This window comes from Sciurus carolinensis, chromosome 6 (genome assembly GCF_902686445.1).
Source record: "Sciurus carolinensis chromosome 6, mSciCar1.2, whole genome shotgun sequence".
NCBI lineage: Eukaryota > Metazoa > Chordata > Mammalia > Rodentia > Sciuridae > Sciurus > Sciurus carolinensis.
In genome coordinates this window covers 140,185,612-140,210,134 of record NC_062218.1, presented here as the reverse complement: position 1 = coordinate 140,210,134, position 24,523 = coordinate 140,185,612, and the positions used below count along the sequence as shown (strand labels likewise).

General features: G+C 42.0%; 1 protein-coding gene and 1 non-coding gene across 2 annotated transcripts in view; both read right to left on the bottom strand.

Moving 5' to 3' along the window:
* Positions 1-24,523, bottom strand: part of Slc36a1 (solute carrier family 36 member 1) — a 45,043-nt gene that overhangs the window by 5,092 nt on the left and 15,428 nt on the right. Inside the window, exons 5-10 of the mRNA XM_047556612.1 lie at positions 24,320-24,415; positions 21,998-22,082; positions 21,383-21,601; positions 16,308-16,406; positions 7,931-8,097; positions 5,532-5,701 (exon numbers count right to left, since the gene is read on the bottom strand). Of these exons, the coding sequence (XP_047412568.1) occupies positions 5,532-5,701; positions 7,931-8,097; positions 16,308-16,406; positions 21,383-21,601; positions 21,998-22,082; positions 24,320-24,415 (836 nt within the window). The remainder of the gene's footprint in view (positions 1-5,531; positions 5,702-7,930; positions 8,098-16,307; positions 16,407-21,382; positions 21,602-21,997; positions 22,083-24,319; positions 24,416-24,523) is intronic.
* Positions 10,576-10,648, bottom strand: Trnaa-agc (transfer RNA alanine (anticodon AGC)). The gene has a single exon. It is a non-coding gene; the product is annotated as a tRNA-Ala (tRNA).

Below are 24,523 nucleotides of genomic sequence, written 5' to 3'. Positions count from 1 at the left end.
AAAACAGGCAGCTCCCAGTCCACTGGCTTTGTCCCAGCCAAGGGTGTGTGAGTTACTCCCCAAGCGCCAGCCACGAGAGCGTCTCCACTGACCCAGGCCCCTTGAGAAAAGCGAGGCCTCTGTCACCAGAGGGAAAGGGCTCCTGGAAGGAGACAAGCGGAGACCTGCCACCACACCCTGTCTCATAGTAACCTGGGTGGACACATGGACATATGTGGAGGAGGTCAGTGCAGTCAGAGATACGCTCCGCTCGGTGACAAGACTTAAGAGGACACAGAAACGGAAGCTTGTAGGGTCACAATCAGTTCTCAGCTTGAACAGAGATCTTCTACTTCATCATATTTCATAAGCAATCTCAAAACTGGTTCTTGTGTTTACTACAAAATCTATGCAAGATGAACATTCATATTATCAACAGCGATTTTAAAAAGGGCAAACATTTCTCCTTTTTTTTTTTCTTAACAGATCTATAGAATTTTATTTAGTTGTAGGAAGCATTATTAAAGTATATCCCTAAATGAAAAAAGCCTTGTAGAACAATTTTCTTTTACATAGCCTTTGCTTTATGTCTACCACATAAAGGAAGTATTCAATGAACATTTCTTAAATGAGTATATAGAAAAAAAAAATGTGATGTTTGGTAACCAGTTATTGAAAGGTTTATTTCAGCAGGAAATTAAATCTAAGTATTAATATAGAAAGTAATTTTCAGAATAATTGGGGAAAACATTGTCCTAGTTACCTGGTCAGAAGGTGGGAGGTATAATAGAAAGGGTTTTGCAGAGAAACAGAACCAATAGGCTAAACACAGATACATATATGTATATGTATGTGTAAGCCAGGGCTACAAAGCCCTACTTCCTGTCCTAGCTGGACCAGATGCCTCCTTTGGACCCTCAATAAAGCCCAACACTGGAGAAAGATAAGGGGGGCAGGGAGGCTTGAAAAGTGAGTTTCTCAATAATGGGGAAAAAAAAAGAGAAGGAGGCCTGAGTCAAATCAGCAATAAACAGCCCCAGGGTTCCAGAGCTCGCATGTGTTTTGCCACCAAGCAAAATGGCTTTTGTTCCAGGGTAGTAATCAACCGCTTAGGAAAGATATGGGGGCAACTAAGACCCCTGTCAGGCACTAAATATCTTCTTTGTTCTATGAGCTAAAGCTCCACAGGCAGAAGAAACCAGGAGATCTCAGGAAGCACTGCTTGGCGGGATCAGCCTGGTAAGTCCCCACCAGGAAGCCTGGGAACACCCTGCCCCCCAGCTCTTCCCTGTACTCCCCCAAAATCTCATCCCAAACAAAGAGGGAGAAAGTGTTTTCCCTACCCCAGTTATGGGGCTCTTGGCAGCAGCTAGCTGTGCCATCCACAGAAAGAGGGACTGAGGACAACCTTAAACTAGACCACGAGGTAAGTCGAGAGGCTGCGCCCTATTGCACAACATCTTCCCTGTGGGTTCAGACACTAACGGTGTGATGATCCTGCAACCGCTGAAGCTCCCTGAAGCAAACAGCCATGCTCAGAAAAGGAACTGACAGGATTCCAGAGCCTGTGGCTTTGGACCGCGTTAGAAAGGGCTGACTCATACCCAAGAGAACAAGGCACTTGGAAGAAAAAACTCGGAATTACAGAATACTGGGAATCTCACGGCTCCCGTGTTAGGAAGCTCTTGCCATTTTTAAGATCAATGCTTGGTGAAATCCGACAGGTTACTTTAATGCTTATTATTTTTTTAATATTAATTGTCATTTTTTATTAGGGTTGAGGGATTTGTAATCATTCTGAATCACTAATTTCCCCCCATATTTTATTTTATTGGTACATTATAAATTATACATAAGAGTGGAATTTGTTGTTGTAGGCTTGTACATGCACACAGTATCACAATATAATTTGGTCGATATTGTTATCCAGTGTTCTTTTAGATGTCTAGAAATCTGCCTTCAAAATTAGCAGCAGTCTTGTGCAGTTACATAATTTCATTTAGTAGGACTATATAGAGAAATTATGTAACTGCACAAGACTGCTGCTAATATATAAAATATATAGAGAAAAAATATATAAAAGCAAGAGAAACAACCTATATATTTAACACTAAAGGAACAGTTTAAATAGAATCTATCTATACAATGGAATATATAGTACAGTCATGAAAATATTAACAGCATGCATATTCGTGATATAATATTAAATAAAATGTGAAAAATCGGGGCTGGGGAGATAGCTCAGTTGGTAGAGTGCTTGCCTTGCAAGCACAAGGCCCTGGGTTCAATCCCCAGCACCGCAAAAAAAAAAAAAAAAAAAAAAAATTGTGAAAAATCATTCTGTGTGCACTGTGATGGCAACTTTTTACCATGTACCTGTGAGGATTAAGACAGGGAGATAAAGTACAAAATAAAAATGATTTTTGTTAAGTCAGTGGGATATTGAGAACTTCTTTTACTGTCAAATGTTTTTTATTAACCTTCATTTTTTAGAGCAATATTTTTGTGGAAATTTATTTAAGTCAAGCGCACACTGCCATAGAGTCACAGAATTTGGAGTTGAGAGAAGCCTGAGAGATCAGACCCTCTTCTATCTCACAGCTGAGGAACCTGAGGCCTTTGTGAAGGACCTGAGGAGGTACGCCACAGCTGCACAGCTCATTAATGATGCTCTTCATCACTGCAGCTGCAAGACTATGAAGTGTGAAAGGCCAAAAGACCCCTGAAAGGCCACTTTGCACCTAGACGCTACACACTCTGGAAGGTCCCCCTGCCTGGATGTTTTGAGGTTCTGGGTTTCAGGCTTAGCAGTCCTCGTAACGGATATGACTTTATGTTATTACATCTTCCATAGTAGATTTCTGAAATTCTCATCCCTAACTGAAGTAAAATTTTTCACACGGCAAATGCCATCGAGAATTCAGATCAAGCATAGAAGGATAGGTTAGTGCCTGAAGGGATCCAAAGGAAGAATTTCTCCTGCACCTCCAGACTCCCCAGGTGGAGTGCTCTCCTTCCCCAGGAGCTCAGAATATAAGCTGACCTGATAAATCTGCATTTCCAACTTAATTTTGTTTCCCACTTGGAGTTCAACTTTCTCATCACATCCCCCACTCCTCCAAGATGCACAGTCATGGCTACTTCTAACACTTAAAGTTGGACCAAATTCCCCTCTGCCCTGTTCCCCTGGGAAATGGAGGATGAGGAAAAGTTAGAAAAAATTCTGGGAAACACCAGAAATGTCAATAAAATAAGCTTCCATTGAAAGGTCTGGGTGTAATTGAAAACAATCAGTTACATCAAAGACCTAAAATCCTCTACCCATCAGCCTGTGCCAAAAGACTTGAAAGAAAGGAGAAGCAGGAACAAAAGGAGCTCCCATCAACACACTTATGCTGGTGCTAACACAGGAGGCCTCTGCCAGTTCCTACAAATTACTTCAAAGTCTCCAGGAAAGGTGAGAGAAGCCGAGTGCTTCAGAGACGCAGGGGCTGCTGGGCTCTCTGCTTTAGTAGATGACTGCACTGCTAATCACAGCAGATCACAGGAGAGGGGCAAAGGAGAGCAGGCACTGGAAGATCAAAGGCAGCCCGTGCCCTTTGAGCATTGTCTTCTGAAGGGGAGGGGAGACACAGAGAGCACGGAAAAGTGAAGCAAAAACCAAGAGGCATCTAAGGATTGCTGGAGGCCTATGAATCAGGACTCCTGCCTCCTGCAGGGTGTGGTGGAAATAAACCTGGTGGGGAGCCAGATGCAGGCTTCAGGGAGGCTGAGCCAGGCTTGAGAAGAAAGCGGGGCAGTGGAGGGAATCTGGGCCAGTATTACCACCAGCCCTCCAGGGCAGGGGAAGGGGCTGCTTGGTCTGTTCTAGTACAGTTTACATAGACAGACCTACTTTTTCTAGAGGAACCACTTTGAAAAAAGGCAAATGATTTGAACTATCCCCATCCTTTTTCCCAATACCCTTTACATATCAGGCCTTCAGAGTTGACATTATAAGCCACTGTATACATGGAATCTTATCTCCTCAACACTTGGAGCTTATCCATCCGTGGAAGAAACCTTCCCAATCGTATCAAAGCACCAAGAGTTGCTGGCAGAAGCCAGGATTAAAATCTATATGCAAGCTGACTATCTTACCATCACCCATCCATCAGGCAATGGACTGGAAAAGCAAGAAACATCATGTTGCTTCTTTTCAGTCACTCTGGGTCCTGGAGTAGCTTCCTCATGGGCTGATTCCATCCACTGGTCTAAGAGTACCTGGAGTCTGCCATATAAGAGCAGAGGCAGAAGCCTGGTTCCTAGATGCTCTGCAGGACTGGTGAGTCCAAGCTGTCCATCCTCTGCCCTGCTCCTCCCTAGCCCTACTCTGCAAGAAATCCTAAGGAGAGCTGCCCATGATTAAATCAGAAGTTCATGGGAAGGCCTTCATCTCCTTAGTTCTAGAGAGTTCGTTTACACAGAGATTAGGGATGCTAGGTTTCCACCTTCTATCCTTGAAGTACAACAATGGCGGGGACTGCAGGTAGTTTGAAGGGTTCGCTACGGGACACACATAAGTCCATTTCTCACATTTGCCTGGGTGGATGAATGGAATGGATAACCTCTTGCTTGCCCTTCTCTTGCCAACAGACCACCAATAAAGTCAAATGCCAGACAATGTTCACATTTTTCATCTCTAAAACATTCAACTATGTCAACTAAAACTATCCTTATTTCAAAGACAAAGAACCAGACTGAATAATTTAAGAAAATTATTCCAGGGACATTTCAGTATAATAAACAAAAATGTTCTTATCCCAATAAAACAAGAGAAAAAAAAAAAAAAGCAAATATAGCCAAAAAAGATAAATTAATGCCTTAAGTATTTTAATTTATAAAATGATTGCAAATCTCCTAGAAATTTAAATTAGATATTATGAACCCATTCATTCAGGAGTTCCATAGCCTACTAACTCACAGAAGTTACAAAAAAAATTTTTATTATTTTAAATTTGTATCAGTTTTTAACTAATAGCAAATAAGGTGAGGTCATCTTAAATCACAAAGGAAGGGGAATAAAAGATCTAGGTTAATGGACAGACATTTTCTAAGAAACTTATTTCATAAGACTGACATCAAAAAATGCCCAGAGTTCTAACTTGTATAACCCCAAGTCAGAAGGAACAACTATGCAAAAAACAAGCAAGCGCCTCTGACAAGGTGACCTGAACTAATCATGGATGTGGGCCAAGTGGCTCTCTCTTGGATGTTTGCCTTAGTTTATGTGGAAGAACAATGACAGGTCTTTACCCTGAGTTGCTACCATTCCCACAGCATTCTATTCCACATCTATAAAGCATGCCCTCACTCCAGAGTCTTGAGAGCGCGCACCAAGCCCACCCCTTCACCATCTGCACGTGCCCTGAGCTCTAGAGCGAGGTGTGTGCCAGGTGTTCTGCCCACAGTACAGGCGGCTTCACGACAATACACACACACTCTCCCCACGGAAGCCCTGGGGACTGGGGGCCCTCTGGGAAAAACAAGCAGTCATCTTTCCCTCTACTCACAGGTCAGGCAGACCAGCACAGTGCGCACGAACAGGTCCACCACCAGCTCGCAGTGCTCGGGCGCTCGGGACACAAAGAAGGGGACGATGATCTCAGCCGGGACGTAGAACTGGAGTGCGTAGGTGAAGAAGATGCCGATGGAGTAGAGCAGCTTGACAGACTGGTACAACCTGCAGGTGGGGGGGACCTTCAGGAGCCTGCTCAGCACGCTTCGACGTCAGCAGAGAGAAGGCAAAGGGGTCCCAGGGCAACCGGGGGACAACTGCTAAGGTCACACACCCACACGTCCTTCAGGTCCTGCAGTTTCACACCTAGGACTCCATCTCACAAATGCACTTGTCCATGTGCACAAGTGCACTCAAAATATGTCACAGCAGCATTATTTAAGAATGCAAACCTGAAAACGACTGAATGCTAGTTATTGAGGAACTGGTTAAATAACTCACAGCCCCCATGAAGCTCTTGAAAAGTGTAAGGCAGAGTTCCAGGTGCTAAGCGGAACCATCTCCAACATGGGCTCCTGAGGGAAAACAGCTTGATGCGGTACGGTGTCTACCAAGTGCTATCGTTTGTTCCAGAAAAAGAAAAGGAGGGAGAACCCCACACCCATGAGACATTCTTACATACACTAAACATCCAGAAGAAAACACAGGAGGGTGGAGTATGACTGCCTCTGAAATTTAACACTGGTTCTAGGGATGGGAGTGGTGAAAACTTAATCTTCTCTAAATATCTTTTGCACATCTGGAAACTTCACCATGCACAGATGGACATATAGCCTTTCAAAAATAAAAATGATTTAAAATATAACAAGCTTATTGATATCCTTCCCACTCTCAGTTCAGTGCTCCCTAGAATCAGAGAGTGGCCATGCAGGGACCCACAGGCAGGAGCAGAATCTTTTCCATCCCACCCGGGCTACCTTTCTACCATGCTTTTCCAAGCAGCTGCCTGGGGAGACCATTAAGTCACCATGGGATATCCCTCAACTAATCACCCCAGTGCCTCTATCATGCAGGGTAGAAGAAAGTGCTCATGGCTCTGATTCGATCATTAGAGGGAAGCTCACTCTGCCTGGAGCAAAGCTCAACTATACTGTCATGTGTTAAGCAGGAAAAGGCATTTGGCCTTCCCTGTTGAGGATCTACCTAATGTGCTCATAAACTGTGTTGGACTGAACACCTAGAGGATGTTCTATGCTATGAGCAGGAGCACACCCTGGGAGAGACTGAGTTTAGAAACTCTCACTTGCTCCAGGATAATAAAATTTCTTGGAAAAATCAGCTTGTGGCTCTATAGCTAAACTCAAAGCAGCGCGAAAGCCCCCCAGAGATGTGAAGTCTGGAGTCAGGAGAGCCCCGTGCAGGGAAAACTACATCAATCAACCCAGTGGAGGTGGAGAGATGAGAGGAGCTGACTTTGGGTATCAGAGGGAAGATGAATGCTCAGACAGGTGTTCCCCAAGGTTTCAGATATGTGGCTGCTTCTGCTGCTCCTGATCTGATTATATTCCAGGGAAAGATGACACGGTTACGCCAAGCTACCACCTGACTCTTCTCTCGTGAAAGGGCAGGCACATTGGAAATTTAAAAGAGGAAAAGAAAAAGAAAGACTTTCTGAAAACAACGGTCCATTGCACAGCTACCACTCAGCTGGCGGTGCAACACACTCAATCCTCAGCCTTCTACCGATCAGGGCATCCCGTGCTACCGGCTAATGTTACTGAGAAACATTTTCCTCAATCTTTCAATCTGTCCTTGTCCAAAGTCTCACCAATCAGAGTTCCAAAATGTACACACAGGCAGGCAGATCAGGGAGGCTGAACTGAAAGGTTAGTTTTATTCCTTGGGGCCCTAACAAGCTTCTCAGAGTCTACAGGCAGCTGTTCTCCATAAAGAGATTTCCAACTTACAAACAGAATTACTGCTCAGCACACATGCTTTGACATCTAGGCACTTTAATATGTCTCAGTGTTTTTCTACAATGCATCCAGTAATGAACAATGAACAATCTCCAACAACCCTCGGTCCACACACAGCAAGAGGCTCTGAGCCACATGTACATGAACCTGGGATAGCCAGGGGAGAGAGGCACAGCAGAAGCCAGTAACAAAACACAGAATGGCCCTCCTCTTTTGCTGAAGGTAAACAGGATAGACACTTGGTCCTTCCAGGCTCAGGATTTCCCAGGAGAAATGACTTGTCAATCAGCTGATCAACACATAGATTTGTGTAAGCTTCCATAGGAAGGACTCACCCAAACAATAATGCGTTCAGCTTAGCCAAAGAGGATGTAACCAACACGGGCTGACTCAAGAGGTAAGAGGAAGAATGCACCTTCTGACCCGTTAACTTTATAAAACATCCCATGCTTATGGGTTTCCATCCTTCCCCACGTACCAGCAGTTGGGTAGGTTGAGGGTGATGCTGCCTTGGATGTCAGCTCCAAATTGCAGGTAGCCCAGGCTCCCCAGTGTGATGTACAGGGTGGTGACGATGGCCATCCCCAAGTATAGGATGAGTGGAAATTTCTGAGGATCCTTCATTTTGTTTTCAAGGGGCAGCACCTATGAGGCAACAGTGCCAGGAGAGAAAGCACACACACCAAAGTAAAATCAACCACCAACAAAGATATCATCTTCAGAAAAAAGGAAGTTCTTTATCCCAGAATTCCCTAAAAGCCCAACTGTCCTTTACTAGACAGACAACCCAAAAGAGTGATTTCATTGTAAGTTACACTCTCAGGTCCTCAAGGGGCTCCATTTTCTCATCAGAAATCCTGAGAGGAGGGCTGGGGAGATAGCTCAGTTGGTAGAGTGCTTGCTTTGCAAGCACAAGGCCCTGGGTTCAAATCCCCGGCACCACCAAAAAAAAAAAAAAAAAAGAATGAAATCCTGAGAGGTATGGATGCGGCAGGACAAGACCCCAGGCCAGTTCTGACCTCCTGCAGCAGGACCCCTCAGGCTGGAGGGCCTTGAACCTGAGAGCAGCAGGTGGTCCAGCAGCCTGTGTTCCCCAGCAGGACCCCCTTAACCTGACCTGACATCACAGCTTCCTGCGAACCTGTCTCAAAATGTGAATCTCAGGTCAAACAAAATGGCCACTCTAGTTCCCAGCAACAAATTTCCTACCTCAATGGGCAGGGACAGTGGTGACAACGCAAGTCTCCAAGTTAAAGGAGGTGAGGTGCTGGATGCGGCATGACTGAACAGAGGCTCTTGAGACTCGGGTGCTTAACTGAGCAGTTTCCAGGTTCTTGTTTCAAACCACTGACCCTTGCTGTCTCTGGGTCCCATCAGGGTATGTTCTTTAACACTGGGGAAGGCAAAGGCTCCTTAGGAGGGAGGGCTCATTTAGGAACCGAGGGGATGGAGGGTAGCAGGTATGACCCAACGGGGTCTGGTGCCACCGATGAGGAAGAGCAATGTGGGGCAACAACAGCTGCCCCACGAACCACCGCTGGCCTTGTCCTCATGTTCACTTTCCTGCAGTGCCAGAGGCCATGAGGAACAATAGGTCTGTGCTGTCCACACCTGACACCACTGCCAGGCCCCGAGCTGCAGGAGACACTGCAGCTCTGCACCCACCTGGGCCTCGGCATCCCCACTGCCAGCTGCAGGATCTAGCTAACCCACGTCAGCTTCCAGACCTGTAGGTTGGCTCCCTTCACGCCAGAGTACCAAAAGTCACCGGGCAGGGAGCCTCAGGCCTGGCACAGCCGCGTAAACACAGAAGGCACCGTGAGCACAGGGAGCGCAGCCTGGTGCTTTACCCAGCCACCCTGAGCCACCCTTACATCCAGGACAAAGAGCTGAAATAGCAGTGTTAGCTCTCCAACAATGGTAAACACAAAGTAACCTTGAAGTGTGGAATAATGATGTCTCCAGAGGGACTCTGTATCCAAGCCCTGGCTAATGACATGAAGCAAAGAACGAACGGCCTCCACGCTGTGCCACCAGGGAAAACTGATTCAAATTTAATCCCACATTTCTTAAGAACCCACTGTCCCTGGGCATCTTTCCTCCCGCTCTCGACCTCTTCTTTCAAGTCCCGAGTTCCCGGGGCCATTTTCACACTGATACAAGATGGGCCCACTCAGGCTCTGACCAGCAGCCAGAACGCACGTGTGTTCCTGAATCCAGGCTCTCTCCTGGAGCCCAGGAGGGGGTTGAAAACCTCAGGGCAACCCGTGTTTCACACATCTTCACTCACAAAGCCTCCCACTGAGGTCAGAGCCTTAAACACATTCCATCCACACCACTGGGGGAGTCCTCAATATTTTGACTAAAAAAAATTGGCTTGTAGGTTTTTTCCAAAGTGAATAAGGTGTTAGGGAAATCAAACTGGGAGAGAAAGGAATGCTAAGAAAGGGGAATTGTCTTCTCATTTTCAATCCCTTGGTGAGCAGAGGTAATAACTTACTTCAGAGAGGAATACTAGGCCTTTATTATGAAAAATAAATAAAAATCAAATTAGGTCCAGCTGAGTGGCAGATCCACTTTAGGAAACGAAATCTGGTGAAACCATAGCAATGACAGGAGGCTGAGCCATGAGTGAAGGCTACTCATTTGTACTTAGAAAGTACACCACACCAATGTGCCAGGGCAGATGACATATCCATAGATTTATTGATTCAATAATTGATCCAATAATATTATTAGTAAAAATAAAAAAATATTGAATTGTTATGTGTCAGGGACTGTACAAAGTACTGAAAATATATGTCATTTAAAAAATTTTCATTGGTGCATATTAATTATATAGGGTTTCACTGTGGCATATTCATACATGCATATGACATAATTTGACCAATTCCTCTTCCCAGTACCTTCCCTGGGCCACCCTTCCTCCCTCATGATCTTCTTTATGTACCTAAGAGTTTCTCCTCTATCTTCATGAGAAAGCTTTTTTTCTTTCCAGTTTCCACATATGACAGAAAACACACGACACTTATTTTTCTGAATCTGGATTATTCCACTTGAAATAATGCCATCAAGTTCCATTAATTTTACTGCAAATGATATAATATTTTTCATGTCTTTTTTTGGTGGTGCTGGGGATTGAACCCAGGGCCTTGTGCATGCTAGGCAAGCACTCTACCAACTGAGCTATATCCCCAGCCCTTATAATTTTGTTTTTTATGGGTAAATAAAACTTCTTTATCTGTCCATCTGTTGATGAACACCCAGGATGGTTCCACAACTCGGTTCTTGTGAATTGTGCTGCTATAAACATGAGATTGCATGTTAACTCTAAAGTACTCTGTCTTTATCTTTTGGAGAGATACCAAGGATTGGTAAAGCTGGATCATAGAGTAGTTTCATTTTTAGTTTTTGGAAAAACCTTGATACTGATTTCCATAGTGGTTGTATTAATTACATCCACACTGACAGGGTAGAAGTGCTTCCTTCTCCTTGCTTCCTTGCCAGCATTTATTGTTATTTGCATGGGTTGCCATTCTTACTGGAGTAAAAATAGAATCTCAGTGGAATTTTTTTCCTTTCCACATTTTTTACTGGTGCCTGAGAGTTGTACATAATGAGATTTGTTGTTACATATTCGTATATGCACACAACACAACAATATACTTTGACCAATATCACTCCCCAGCACTCCCAGGCCCCCAGCCCTGACTACTGATCTCCCTTTGATTTTCATGCGATCATTACCCAACAGCACTACCATCTTTCTTTCCCTTTTCTCTCCCTAGCTTCCACATAGGAAAGAAAACATATGACCCATAACCTTCTGAGTTTGGCTTATTTCACTTAAAACATGGTCTCTACTTCCATCCATTTTCCTGCAAATGACATAATTTCATCTTTCCTTAGGGCTGAATTGTGTACATATACCACATTTTCTTTATCCATTCATCCACTGATGGACACCTAGGCTGATTTCATAGTTTAATTACTGTGAATTGTGCTGCTATAAACCTGGGTATGCACATATCACTGTACTGTGATGACTTTAATTCTTCAGTATAAATACTGAGGAATGGTGGTTCCGGGCCTAGTCTTTTGAGGACCTCCATACTTATTCCCATAGTGATTGTACTAATTTACAACCCCAACAACAGAGTAAAAATGTTCCTTTTCCTTCACATCCTCTCCAGCATTTATCATTATTTGTATTCTTGATGACTGCCATTCTGACCGGTGTGAGATGAAATCTCAGTATAGCTTTGATTTGCATTTCCCTAATTGCTAACAATGTTGAACATTTTTTTCATATATTTGTTGACCATTTGTATTTCCTCTTCTGAGAAGTGTCTGTTTAGTTCATTTGCCCATTAACTGAGCTGTTTGATTTTCTGGTGTTAAGTCTACTGAATTCTTTATATAGTCATTAATCCTCTGTCAGAAATTTCCCCCCATTCTATAGGTTCTGTCTGCACTTTGCTGATTGTTTCCTTTGATGTGCAGAAGTATTTAAATTTGTCGCCATCCCATTTATCAACTCTTGGCATCATTTCCTGAGTTTTAGGGGTCCTATTGAAAAGGTTGTTGCCTGTGCCTAAAAGGCCCTAGTTTTCTTCTAGAAGTTGCACAGTTTCTGGTATGATTTCTATGTCTTAGATTCTTGTGCAGGGGGAGAGGTAAGGGTCTAGTTTCATTCTACATGTGGAAAACCAGTTTTCCCAACTCCATTCGTTTAAAAAGCTGTCTTTTCTCCAATGTATGTTTTTGGCACCTTTGTCAAGGACCAGATGATATATCTGTTTGTCTCTGTGTCTTCTATTCTGTACCACTGGTCTATATGTGTTTTTCAGTCAGTACCATATAGTTTATGGTTTGAAGTAAGGTATTGTGATGCTTCAGTTTTGCTTTTTTGGCTTAGAATTCTTACAATTCTTTTATTCTTCCAAATATATTTTAGGACTGTTTTTCTAGTTCTGTGAAGAATGTTGCTGGTATTTTTTTATTCTTATTGTATGCTTTCATTTTTATTTTTTTAATTAAATTTTTAAATTTGTTTAAATTAGTTATACATGACAGTAGAATGCGCTTTGATACATCATATAAAATGGAGAATAATTTCATCATTCTTCTGGTTATGCATGATGTAGAATCCCATTGGTCATATAGTTACATATGTACATAGGGTAATAATGTCTGATTCATTCTACTGTCCTTCCTACCTCCATACCCTCTTCCCCTCCCTTTACTCACATCTACCTAATCTAAAGTAACTCAATTCTTCCCTAGCCACCCCTCCATTGTGAATTAGCATCCAGATATCAGAGAAAACATTTGGCTTTTGGCTTTTGGGGATTGGCTTATTTTGCTTAGCATGACATTCTCCAGTTCCATCCACTTAGCAGCAAATACCATAATTTCATTCTTATTTAAGGCTGGGCAATATTCCATTGTGTGTGTGTGTGTGTGTATATATATATATATATATATATATATATATATATATATATACACATATATATACCACTTTTTTTAATCCATTCATCTGTTAAAGGGCAACTAGGTTGGTTCCATATTTAGCTATTGTGAACTGAGCTGCTATAAACATTGGTGTGGCTGCATCCCTGTAGTAGGCTGATTTTAACTCCTTTGGGTATTACGGAGGAGTGAGATAACTGGGTCAAATGGTGGTTCCATCCCAAGTTTTCTGAGGAATCTCCATACAACTTACCATAATGATTGCACCAATTTGCAGTCCCATGAAGCAATGTATGAGTGTACCTTTTTCCCCACATCCTCACAAATATTTATTGTTGTTTGTATTCTTGAAAATTGCCATCCTAACTGGGGTGAGATGAAATCTTACAGTAGTTTTGATATGCATTTCTCTAATTTTCAGAGGTGTTGAACATTTTTTCATATATTTGTTGATCATTCATATTTCTTCTTCTGTGAAGTGTCTGTTCAGCTCCTTTGCCCATTTATTGATCGGGTTATTTGGTTTTTTTGGTGTTAAGTTTTTTGAGTTCTTTATATATCCTGGAGATTAATGCTCTATCCAAGGTGCATATGGTAAAGATTTTCTCCCATTCTATGGGCTTTCTCTTCAAGTTATTGTTTCCTTTGCTGAGAAGAAGTTTTTTAGTTTTTGATAGAGACTGCACGGAATCTATATATTGCTTTTGGTAATATGGCCATTTCAACAATATTAATGATACTTGCCTGAGAACATGGGAGGTCTTTCAATCTTCTGAGGTCTTCCAGTTTCTCTCTTCAGTGTTCTATGATTTTCTATTATAGAGGTCTTTCAATCCCTTAGTTGGATTTATTGTTTTCTTGATTTCTTTCTCAGCAGATTCATTGTTGGTATATAGGAAAGCTATTAATTTTTGTATGTTGATTTTGTAACCTTCTACTTTGCCAAATTTGTTTATTAGTTCTAGCAGTCTTTTGGTGGAGTTTTTGGATATTTTAAGTATAGGATTATATCTACAAACAGTGATAATTTGATTTCTTCCTTTTCCATTTTTATCCCTTTTATTTCCTTCTCTTGCCTAATTGTTCTGGCTACAATTTCTAGCACTATGTTAAATAGAAGTGGTGAGAGTGGATATCCTTGTCTTGTTTCAAATTTTAAAGGAAATGGTTTCAGTTTTTCCCAATTGGCTATGAGGTTTGGCTTTGGGTTTTTCATATATAACATTTATGATGTTGAGGTAAGTTCTTTTTATCCCTAGTTTTATCAGTGTTTTTATCATCAGTGCATACTGAATTTTGTCCAAGGTCATCTCTGCATCTATTGAGATGACTAAGTGATTTTTGTCCTTAATTCTAATTATGTGATGATTAACATTTATTGATTTGCATATGTAAAACCATCCTTACATCTCTAGAATAAAACCAACTTGGTCATGATGTACAATCTTCTTAATATGTTGTTGAACATGATTTGATAATATTTTAAGTATTTTTGCATCTAAGGTCATCATGGATATTGGTCTATGGTTTTCTTTCCTTGATGAGTATGATACTGCTTCATAGAATTAATTTGGAAGTGTTCCAACCCTATTTATTTCATGAAATAATTTTAGGAGTATTGGTATTACTTCTTTAAAAGTCCAGTAAAGTTTAGCTTCTCTTTGTTGGAAGGCTTTTTATTACTGCTTCTATCTCATTATAAGCTATTGGTCTGTTTAGGTTGTCTATGTCCTTTTGATTCATTATGGCTGGTCATACGTGCTATAAATGTATTCATTTCTTCTAGGGTTTCCAATTTACTGAAGTATAAGTTTTCAAAATTGTCCCTAATGATCCTCTGGATTTCTGTTATGTCTGTGGTGATTTCTCGTTTTTCACCTCAAATTTTTGTCTCTTCTCTCTTTTTCTTTTGGTTAGTTTGGCTAAGGTTTATTAATCTTGCTTTTCTTTTCAAAGAACCAAGTCTTTGACTCTTGATCCTTTGTATTTTATTGGTTATTTTTAGTTACACATGACAGTAGAATTCATTATCATATAATTATATAAGCATGGAATATATCTTATTCTAATTAGGATACCAGTCTTGTGGGTGCACATGATGGTGGGATTCACTTAGGTATTTTCATATACATACATGGGAAAATTATGTTAGATTCATTCCACTGTATTTTTTTTAATTCTCAAAGTTCATTGATTTCAGCTCTGGATCTAAATTAATTCTTTCATGCTACTGTTTTTGGAATTGGTTTTCTTTTCTTTATCAAAGGCCTTGAGATGAGATGCATCATTAGGTTGATTATTTGGAATATTTCTGATTTTCTCATGCAGACACTCATAGCTATGAACTCCTCTGAGAACTGCTCTCATAGCATCCCAGAGCTTCTGGTATGTTGTATTTTCATTTGAGTCTAAGAGTTTTTTTAATTTCTCCCTGATTTCTTCTATTGGCCATTCTTTATTCAAAAGAGTATTGTTTAATCTCCACATGTTTATATAGTTTCTGTAGGGTTTCTGTGGTGCTGCCAGGGATTGAACCCAGGGCCTATGCATGCTAGGCAAGCACTCTATCAACTGAGCTATATCCCCAGCTCCCTGGAGTTGATTTATAATTTCATTCCATTATGATCTGATAATATGCAAGGAATTGTATCAATTTTTTTGTATTTGCTAAGAGTTGCCTTTTGACTTAAAATACTGTCAATTTTGGAGATGATTCCATGAGTTGCTGAGAAAAAAGTGTATTCAGCTGTTGTTGGATGAAACATACCATAAATGTCTGTTAAGTCCATTTGATTTATAATATTTTACAGGTCTAGGAACTCTTTACTGAGTTTATGTCTGAATGACCTAACTAATGGTGAGAGAGGTGTAATACACACCTCATTTAATTCTAACAACTATTAATCATTATGCTCACTTTTCAGGGGCTAACAATGAAGGCTCAGAGAGATTAAGTCTCTGCACAAAATCACACAACTATTTTAAAATTATAACTATTACTGCATACTAATGACACTAAATAATGGATTTTTGTGACATTTTCATACATAATTACTCTCTGGTGGAGCTGGAACCTTCTCCTAAGTCAGGCTGACTCTAGGACCAGCAGTTCTGATTGGCATGTTCTATTGCTTACTGTGCACATAAGAGATGATTATGCCATGAGGAGTTTTCAATGTAGACATTTAAAAGTTACAATTTATCTTCAGAAGTTGGAGCTTGGAAATTCAAGGGAATCCTTGAAACACTATTCACTAACTGACCAGTCATTCTCAGAAGAGAATTTCTGACAGCATCTCCTTAGCATTAAAGCAGACAGTGCAGTCACCAAGGGCACCAGGGAAACCATCAGGTAGGTACAACCATAGCACAACTCTTACCATTCCAATGCCTTCAAATGCAAAGATGGCCGTGCCAAAGAAGAGAGGGTAGGTTTTCCAGGATGCCACTAAGGGGAGGTTGCTAGGGTCAGGGATGCTCTGAAAGAGATAAACAAAACAAAGCAAAAGGCTACAATACAGATATAGAAGATTTGAATTCCAAATCAGACAAGTCAGACCTTTTCTGAAATTCAAGACTCTCTAAAGGGAGAAAGTCTGACACCTGACAGATGATTTGAGGACATTTAGCCCAGTTATATTTTTTTTATCTTCAAGCTGGGAAAACCCTACTTGCTTTGGGAGAAGACTAGTCCAATGTATCATAAGATACTGAAATGTTGGGGCTTGCATAAAAAGAGTCACATTCTTTCTCGGGGAATTTCATCCCCAGAATTGTAATGCAAGAAAAGAAAATCAAAAAAATGAAAACAGTTGAGCAAAGCTATTTAGCAAAGTAAGTGCAAACAACCACTTTAAATAAACCCAACTGATCAGTTAAGTAATGACCCATGTACCAACTGTATCACAGATTATACACTACTTAAAAAGTAAAAATTTAGACGACTAAGTAGTGTATGAAAACTACCATGCAGTAATAGTGAGAACTATTATTTAAAATCTGTATAATCACTAAGACATGACTATAAAAACATCCCATAGGGATAAATCTGGAAGGGAAGGTGGTCAATTTTTAGACTAGTCCTTTTCCTTTTTTCTGTTTTAAAATTGTCAATGAAAATATGAGAGGTACAAGATGAGAGTGTTGAAAATCACAGGGGAACAGACAGCAAAAGAACATGAAAAAACAGGCAAGTTTTTTAAAAAAGACAATTATTAACTACAGGCCTAATGTTCCCAGTAAGGAGGTATGGTCCCGAGTCCTATTTGGCTCACCCAGGACCAGCTACTGGTATCAGACCATGCCAAAGTGGGGGTCAGGGGGCTCAGAAGTTACTGCCCTTTTAGATTTGGGCTTTTAAACCAAGTGCATACATTGCTTAGATTAAAATACAAACTGACTTTTAAAAACTGCCTCTTACCATATGCTATGGTTTAAACGTGGTTTGTACCCTCCAAAGCTCACTTGAAACACTGTGGCAGTTTTGGAAGCTGGGGTCTTTAAAAGGTGCTTAGGTCATTAAGAGGGATTGATGCCTTTCTTGTGAAAGTGGGTCAATATTTGAGGGAATAAGTATATTCTTGCTGTCAACGGACTGAATCAGTTATGATGAGAGCGGTTGTCATAAAGTGAGGCTGCCCCTCCGTATGGAGGTTTGTCATCCTGTCTTTCTGACACACTAGGAAGTGGCATGAGGTCCCCACCATTATCCAAACAGTCTAAGGCACCAGCCCCTTGGACTTCCCAAGGCTCTCTAGAACCATGAGCTAAATGAACATCTATTCTTTATAAATTATCTACCTTGGGTATTCTGGGATAGCAACAGAAAACAGACTATGACACAGCATTTTTCAATTGATTGAACTATTGTGTTAGTCCGCTTTCTGTCACTGTGGCAAAATATCTGAGGAAATCAACTTATAAGGATGAAAAGTTTCTTTTGGCTTATACTTTCAGAGAATTCATTCCATGGTTGATTGGTTCTGTTGTTTTTGGGCCTGTGGTAAGGAAGAATATCAGAGCAGGGAGCACATGGTAGAGCAAAGTTGCTCATGTCATGGCAGTTCAGAAGAGGGAGAGAGAGAGAGAGAAAGCGGGGGGGGGGGGGGGGGAAGAGCTGGAGTCCCAATATCCTTTCCTCCAGGGCCATGTCTCAAATGACCTAACTTTCCCACTAGGCCCCACATCTTAAAGGTTCTTCCACCTTCCAATAGTGCCACAGATTGGTGACCAAGCCTTTAACACATGGGCCTTTGCAGGACAATAATCCAAACCTTCTCAACTACATAGGTATTTGGATGAATATGGGGCATGCAACTGGATAGCAGCAAGTAAACCAAAGGGTCTATTACTAATCTGTGGCAGGCTTCTCTCTGAAAGATTTCAAAACAATAATACCCTAGTCTCTGGGGACAGGGGGTGAAAATGACAAAGAAAAAGAAATACTATTTCCTGCTAAGAAGTCAGTCAGACTTCCATTCAGAAGTGTTTTTGTACCTAGAATGAAGATAGACTAATAGGTATTTTTACTCGATAATGAAATAAGAGAGCGAAATTTCCCTGTAATTATTTCTGAGTCACAAATAAAACTTAAGTTCCTTGAAGTAGGTGCTATCTGTTGGTTAGTACTGCTCAGGTTCATAATCAGACCAGACTGAGGTGTCAGAAAGGGAATCTCACAGATCATGACTGGAGATATGGTTCACATGAGACCAACAAAAGGAATGTCCTACTCTACACACTTAATGATTGTTACTGACTTACACCCCAAACAAGTAAATGGAACAAGTTTCATTTACCAAGAAACATGCAAATTAAGATCAGCTCATTATTAACATGTCTCAATTCAACAGTACTATCAATTACAATAATCAAAGTTTTTTGAGAAACTGCTTTAAAATGTACATACAGACTCAAAGATGTACTCCAATATTGGAATCACAGTAACTGCAAAAATGCCACAGAATGAAGGCTATGCAGTGATAACACATTCACTGGGAGTCCTCCTCTGAGCAAGACTCAGCGCTGTGCCACTCATCCTTCCCCTTCACCTTCATGGGGAAGGCAGAGAATCCTGCTTAGGTGGAGGACCTTGGACTGTTTCCTGTGGTGCATGTGCATGAGGATCAAGAGTAGCAGTCATGCACGCGTTTGGCATTAAGGGAAAAATTCGGAAACATCAGAGAGTAGGGGAATCCTCGTGGTAAATACAAAATACCAAACAGCAGTCGAAGCAACCAAAAGGATGCAGAGGGAGCACCAATAGCTGTGAGCCACCTGGAAACAGTGCCGTCACCACACTGTGGTCAGCAGCTATGCCGACACACAGCCAAACCACTGCTGTCCCCCATGAATCAGGGCGAGGGCACTACTTGATCAGGCACTCTGTGGGCTGAGCAGACACAGACTCAGAACTACTCTTAAGAAACTGGCAGGGCTGCCTCACGTCAATGTGCAGATTGTACTAGATGCAGACAAGGCTCAGAGTGGACATCAGCAGTCAGCAGGAACTAAGATGTTACAGGGATCCAAATTCTCACCCGGCCCTCTGATCATGGCAACCACCAGTGTATAACTACCTGCAATGGTTCAATGCAGCATGTGCCTGTCTATGAGAGATGGCCTCACCCACTTCACCTTTAGCCCTCACTGGAGTAGCCTATGTACACTCAAGAGAGAGCTAATTACTTAGTGAAATTATGTGTTTATTTACCCTTCCTCTGATCATGGAAATGGTCAATCACAATTTCAACATAAAAAATAGGATTAGAACTATTTACGTTTCAAAAAACTGTTCCGCAGAGGAGACAATATTTACCAACCATCTGATTTACAATAAGAGAAAACTAGCACAAGCTCACTGACCACAATGTCAATCTAATTTATCATGTCATTTCCTCAGTACAGGACATCCCTGCTTTTCAAGGCCTACTGGTTTCCTAGAAATCACATTAGTAGGGGACTGGGTCACTGTGTGAAAATGAGGCAATACTCATCTGTCAGACTGACCAAAACTAGAAATGTTGACATGTTCAGGGTCAGCTGGGGTGGGGGCAAAGTGGGCCCTTGTATGCCATGGAAGCATGGAGGGGAATATATGAAATCAGTCCACAACTTTTGGAAGAAACAACTTGGCAATATAAAAATGCAAAAGTGTACACTCCTTGGGCATGATGGTGCACACCGGTGATCCCAGTAACTTGGAGGATGAGGCAGGAGAACAGCAAGTTCAAGGCCAGCCTGGGCAACTTAGCAAAGCTCTGTTTCCAAATAAAAAAAAAATGAAAAGTGCTGGGATGTAGCTCAGTGATAGAGCACCCCTGAGTTCAATTCCCCAGTATCACAAGGGGGAAAAATGCATATTTCTCAGTAATTGCACCTCTTGATCAATATCTTATAGAATGATTCATCATGCCCACAAAAGTGAATGTTCACTGTCATAATACTGAAATAAGACTATAAGATACAAATGACCTGATGGTTCACCTATGGGAGACTGGCTAAGTAAACTGTGGCCATCTTACTCTGTGATATGAGGCAGCAATGAAAAACAATGAAGTAGAGCCAGCTGAATCAGCTGGAGATCTGTAGATGAATACTACCAATAATTTTTTAAAATTTGTTTTAAAAAATGAAAACAAACCTAATTTTTGTTTTTCACATTTCCTACAAGCTAATATAGTATGTAAATGCATTCACAGGTTCTAGAACAAGACAAACCCCTCACACGGGGCAGGTGCGGGGGGCATCCGAGGGGAGACTCAGGTGGAAATTAATTTTAAATATCTTAAGTTAAGCTTTATCTATCTGCTTTTCCTCTTTTCCTTTACTTGAATCTTGGCAAAATGCATATTCTTTTCCGCAAACTGCCTTGGTGTTTAAAGACATGTTTTTCTACATGTGATCCTCTCCCCATCTATGTTTCAGTGTTCTCCAAACAACCCCACAGATCTGTCCCCCTGGATAAGCAAGTGGCATGAACACTATTGGAATTATAATTTTGAAAAATAAATATAAAACAGGGGTTGGTAGAGAATTATTTTATCTAAGTACAGATTAGAAAAATTGATTTGTACTTTGATCTTAATATGTTTTCACTGTTTTCTAATCGTGCATAATGATCATGAACAATCTAATTGGAATAAGTTCAAACCAGAGATTTCCATGGGGGTGATTGTGCCCCCAGGATGTTTGGCAATATGTAGAAATACTTTTGGTTGTCAAGCTGGGGGAGTAGTTGCCGTTCGTGTTTTCAGGGTAGAGACCAGGGATGCTGCTAAATATCCTACAATGCACAGGAAAATCCCACAGTAGAAATCTCTCTGGCCCAAAATGTCACTAGTGTTGAAGTTAAAAACTTCAAAATGTACTTCACATAAGTGTCATGTAAATATTAGGTTCTCCATACTGGGTTTGTTCACTCCTCTAAGAGGGTGGGGAGGGCCTGGGCTCACACCTGAACAATGAACTGGTAGATCATGACCAGGCTGACCAGCATGCTGAGGTTGGCCAACAGAGAGAAGATGGATAGGACGCGGAGGTTCCTGATGAAGACCAGCAGCACCAGGAAGGGCAGGAAGGTGAGCATGTAGAGTCTGGAGTCCATGGTGGGCGTCAGAATCACAGTCTCATTGTCATGGCAGTTGTTGGTGGTCCCATTGGCAGCTTCTATCACCTAGAAGAGGGGAAGAAAGAAAAAGGAAAAGGCCTCCAATCACAAAGCTGGTGACCGACCTGCTGGAAGAGGCTCCTGACTAAAGGCTCAGAGAGTGAACTAGGCCTTAGAGGCACCTGCAGCTGGTGAGCTCTCCATGGAGGTCTTCATGGTTACTGTTGTTGGTAACCCAACTCTCTGAGCTGGGTGTGATCACATCTTACCTAAGACACAAGAACGGACAAGACATCTTGAGGTTTCTCTACATCTTAGGTCTTCAGATGAGAATCAAATAAAAGGCACTGTACATAAAGTGTTAAAACCCTAACTCGTCTGTGAACCAAAATTGACTTGGAAACAATCCTAAACAGAAATTTCACTCATCTCTTTCATACCCTCTTTTTACCAGAACCCTACCTGTTTAAAGTTGTCAGCGAGAAACACAAAATAGACGCAGCAGAATCCCAGCTGAGTGACAATCAGGAAGAAGTCCACAATGTGCCTGGAGATGGGAAGGAGGGAATACAAAGGTCATTATAATACAAATGCTAGACCCCCAGAGAGACAAATGCTTTTAATTAGTATTTTATTCTAAGTCATCACAGACCCATCCCAGCAGGTAACAAGGACAAGCAGGTCTGTCTACAGCTTTTGGAGATGAGAAGACATTATCTGTGCTGTTTCTGAGATCCCTTCCTGGTTTCTCTAGGATGCGGCATAAGGTCAGAGAATCAACAGGGCACAGCAGGAAATGACAGTCAGAACACCAAGATCTGGAAGCAACACTTTATTAGTGGTGCCACGCCCCAGAGGGATAATTCCCAAAGTCTCAGCCTGAAGCACAGCAGAGTTTTTACTTTTATACATAAACAAGTTTTGGGTATATCAAGGCAAGAAAATTGATGCAATTCTGTTGGAGGGTGTATTCTACATTCCTTATTTGGGTACAAGCTTGTCAACAGCCTAGGGACTCAGCTCATACAGCTTAGGGACTTTTACTGCACTAAGTCTAAAGGGGGATTGTTCCGATCCTGCTACTTTGTTTCCTGCTTCTGCTACTTCAGTTATCTATTATAGATACCTCTTAGCTGCTGCAAGCCTCTATGGTTAAATGTCAGTAAGAGACCTGCTGTGGGTCAGCCTGCAAAACCACAGCCTGTCAGCTCTTAAACTGCTTAAGTTCCCATTTTGCTCTACCACACAGACACCAAGACCCCTGCCCAGCCCCTTGGCCTCCTCTGTACCCACCTGCCAGCCTACTCCACCTCACATGGGGAGCCCTTGACATAAAAGGCCAGGAAGTGGAGCCCTTCATAATGTTCCCCTAAAATTTGAACTCAAGAGCCAATCTAGTCTCATATAAACATGCAGAAATAAATGTACTCAGTTTGCTGGTTGAAGCACTATGTACGAGTATTTACTGTATGGTCCATTTGTACAAAAAATGTTTAAAAAACATGTTTGTTTATACATAGAAAATTCTAAAAGGATACCCAATGCACCTGTGACCTGAGTTTATTTCTGTTTTTCACTTTATGTCCTCTTATCTTGTCTTAAAAATGCTTTACCTATGAACACAGATTTTATTAGAAGAAAGGAGGGTGTGTGAGGTGAGGGAGGGAAGCGGGAGGGAGTGAGGGAAGGAGGAAGGCAGGAACAACTGATAACCAGCCACCGGCCCAGGGTGCTCACTTGGCAACCTGGCTTCTCCCAGGCAACAGAAAATGATTTTGTCAAAAGAACAACATAATCTGTGTCACAAGATGAAGCTGACTGTGAATCAAAGTTTCCACTATGACCCCCAAAAGGAACTTTTCTAGAGAACATAGGTTTAAGGTGGTCCAATTAAGAAAAACAAAAAAACAGGATTCAGCCCTTGATGGCATCAATTCCCACAGATAAAGGAAACAAAAAGTAGAGTATCTGGCAGGTATCTGAAAAGTAACCTAAGGGGACATTTTCTTTCTTTTTATTTTTAAAATATTTTTTAGATGTTGATAGACCTTTATTTTATTTATTTATTTATATTTGGTGCTGAGAATCGAACCCAGTGCCTCACATGTGCTAGGCAAGTGCTCTAACACTGAGCCACAACCCCAGATCCGCTAAGGGGACATTTTTAAACACCCTCCACCTCCTCACAAACCTCGCTCCCACCTTGTTCCTTCTTTCACTAATCATGGGTGCCTCTCTTCTGGCACAGCCAGGCAAGAGAACCTTTAAGGTTCCTTCCACTCTAAGCACTGGGCCGCCTCTCCACATAATTATGCTCTCTTCCTCTCAGTTTACACCATTACTGGTCTCCTGTCTTGTTCTTGGGTTATTTCTCCCTGTACAGACCACAAGTCCCTTGAGGGTGGAGATCATATCATTTACCCCAGGGAATCTCCCCTCCCAGTTAAGAACCGTTTTGGGCCACTTGGAGTGTTTCAGATGTACTTGTTGAACAAGTGAGTGAATGGAGTATCGTCAGCACGTGGACAGCAGGCCATTCCACACTGTCAAAGTCAAACGGCCTTCAGAGATCTTTCATGTCAGGCCTCCCGGATTATGGATGAGGAAATGGAGGCCTGGAGAAGAGAGGGAGGGTTCCCACCGCCCAAGGGCACAGAGCATACCAACTGCAGAGCCACCCTAACCACGCTCTCCACCCCAGACACCATCCCCACATGGTACCTCGCCATCTGAAGGCCTCCACACTGTGGGGCCACAGTTGAAAGGGAACAGGACACCAGTTACCTTCCCCAGTGAGCGTGGTTCCGGAGCCAGGAGCTGGAGGTGGATTCTAGTCCGTACATCACAGTGTCCCCATAGTCCACAAAGGGTTTGTTCAGTCTGGGAGAGGAGAGGGACAGAGGAAGGACAGAGCAAGGGGTTAGTCAGTGATGGCGGCGGCACACGTGGAGCGCTGAGACCTGGGCCTGTGCCCCACCTGGCACCCTA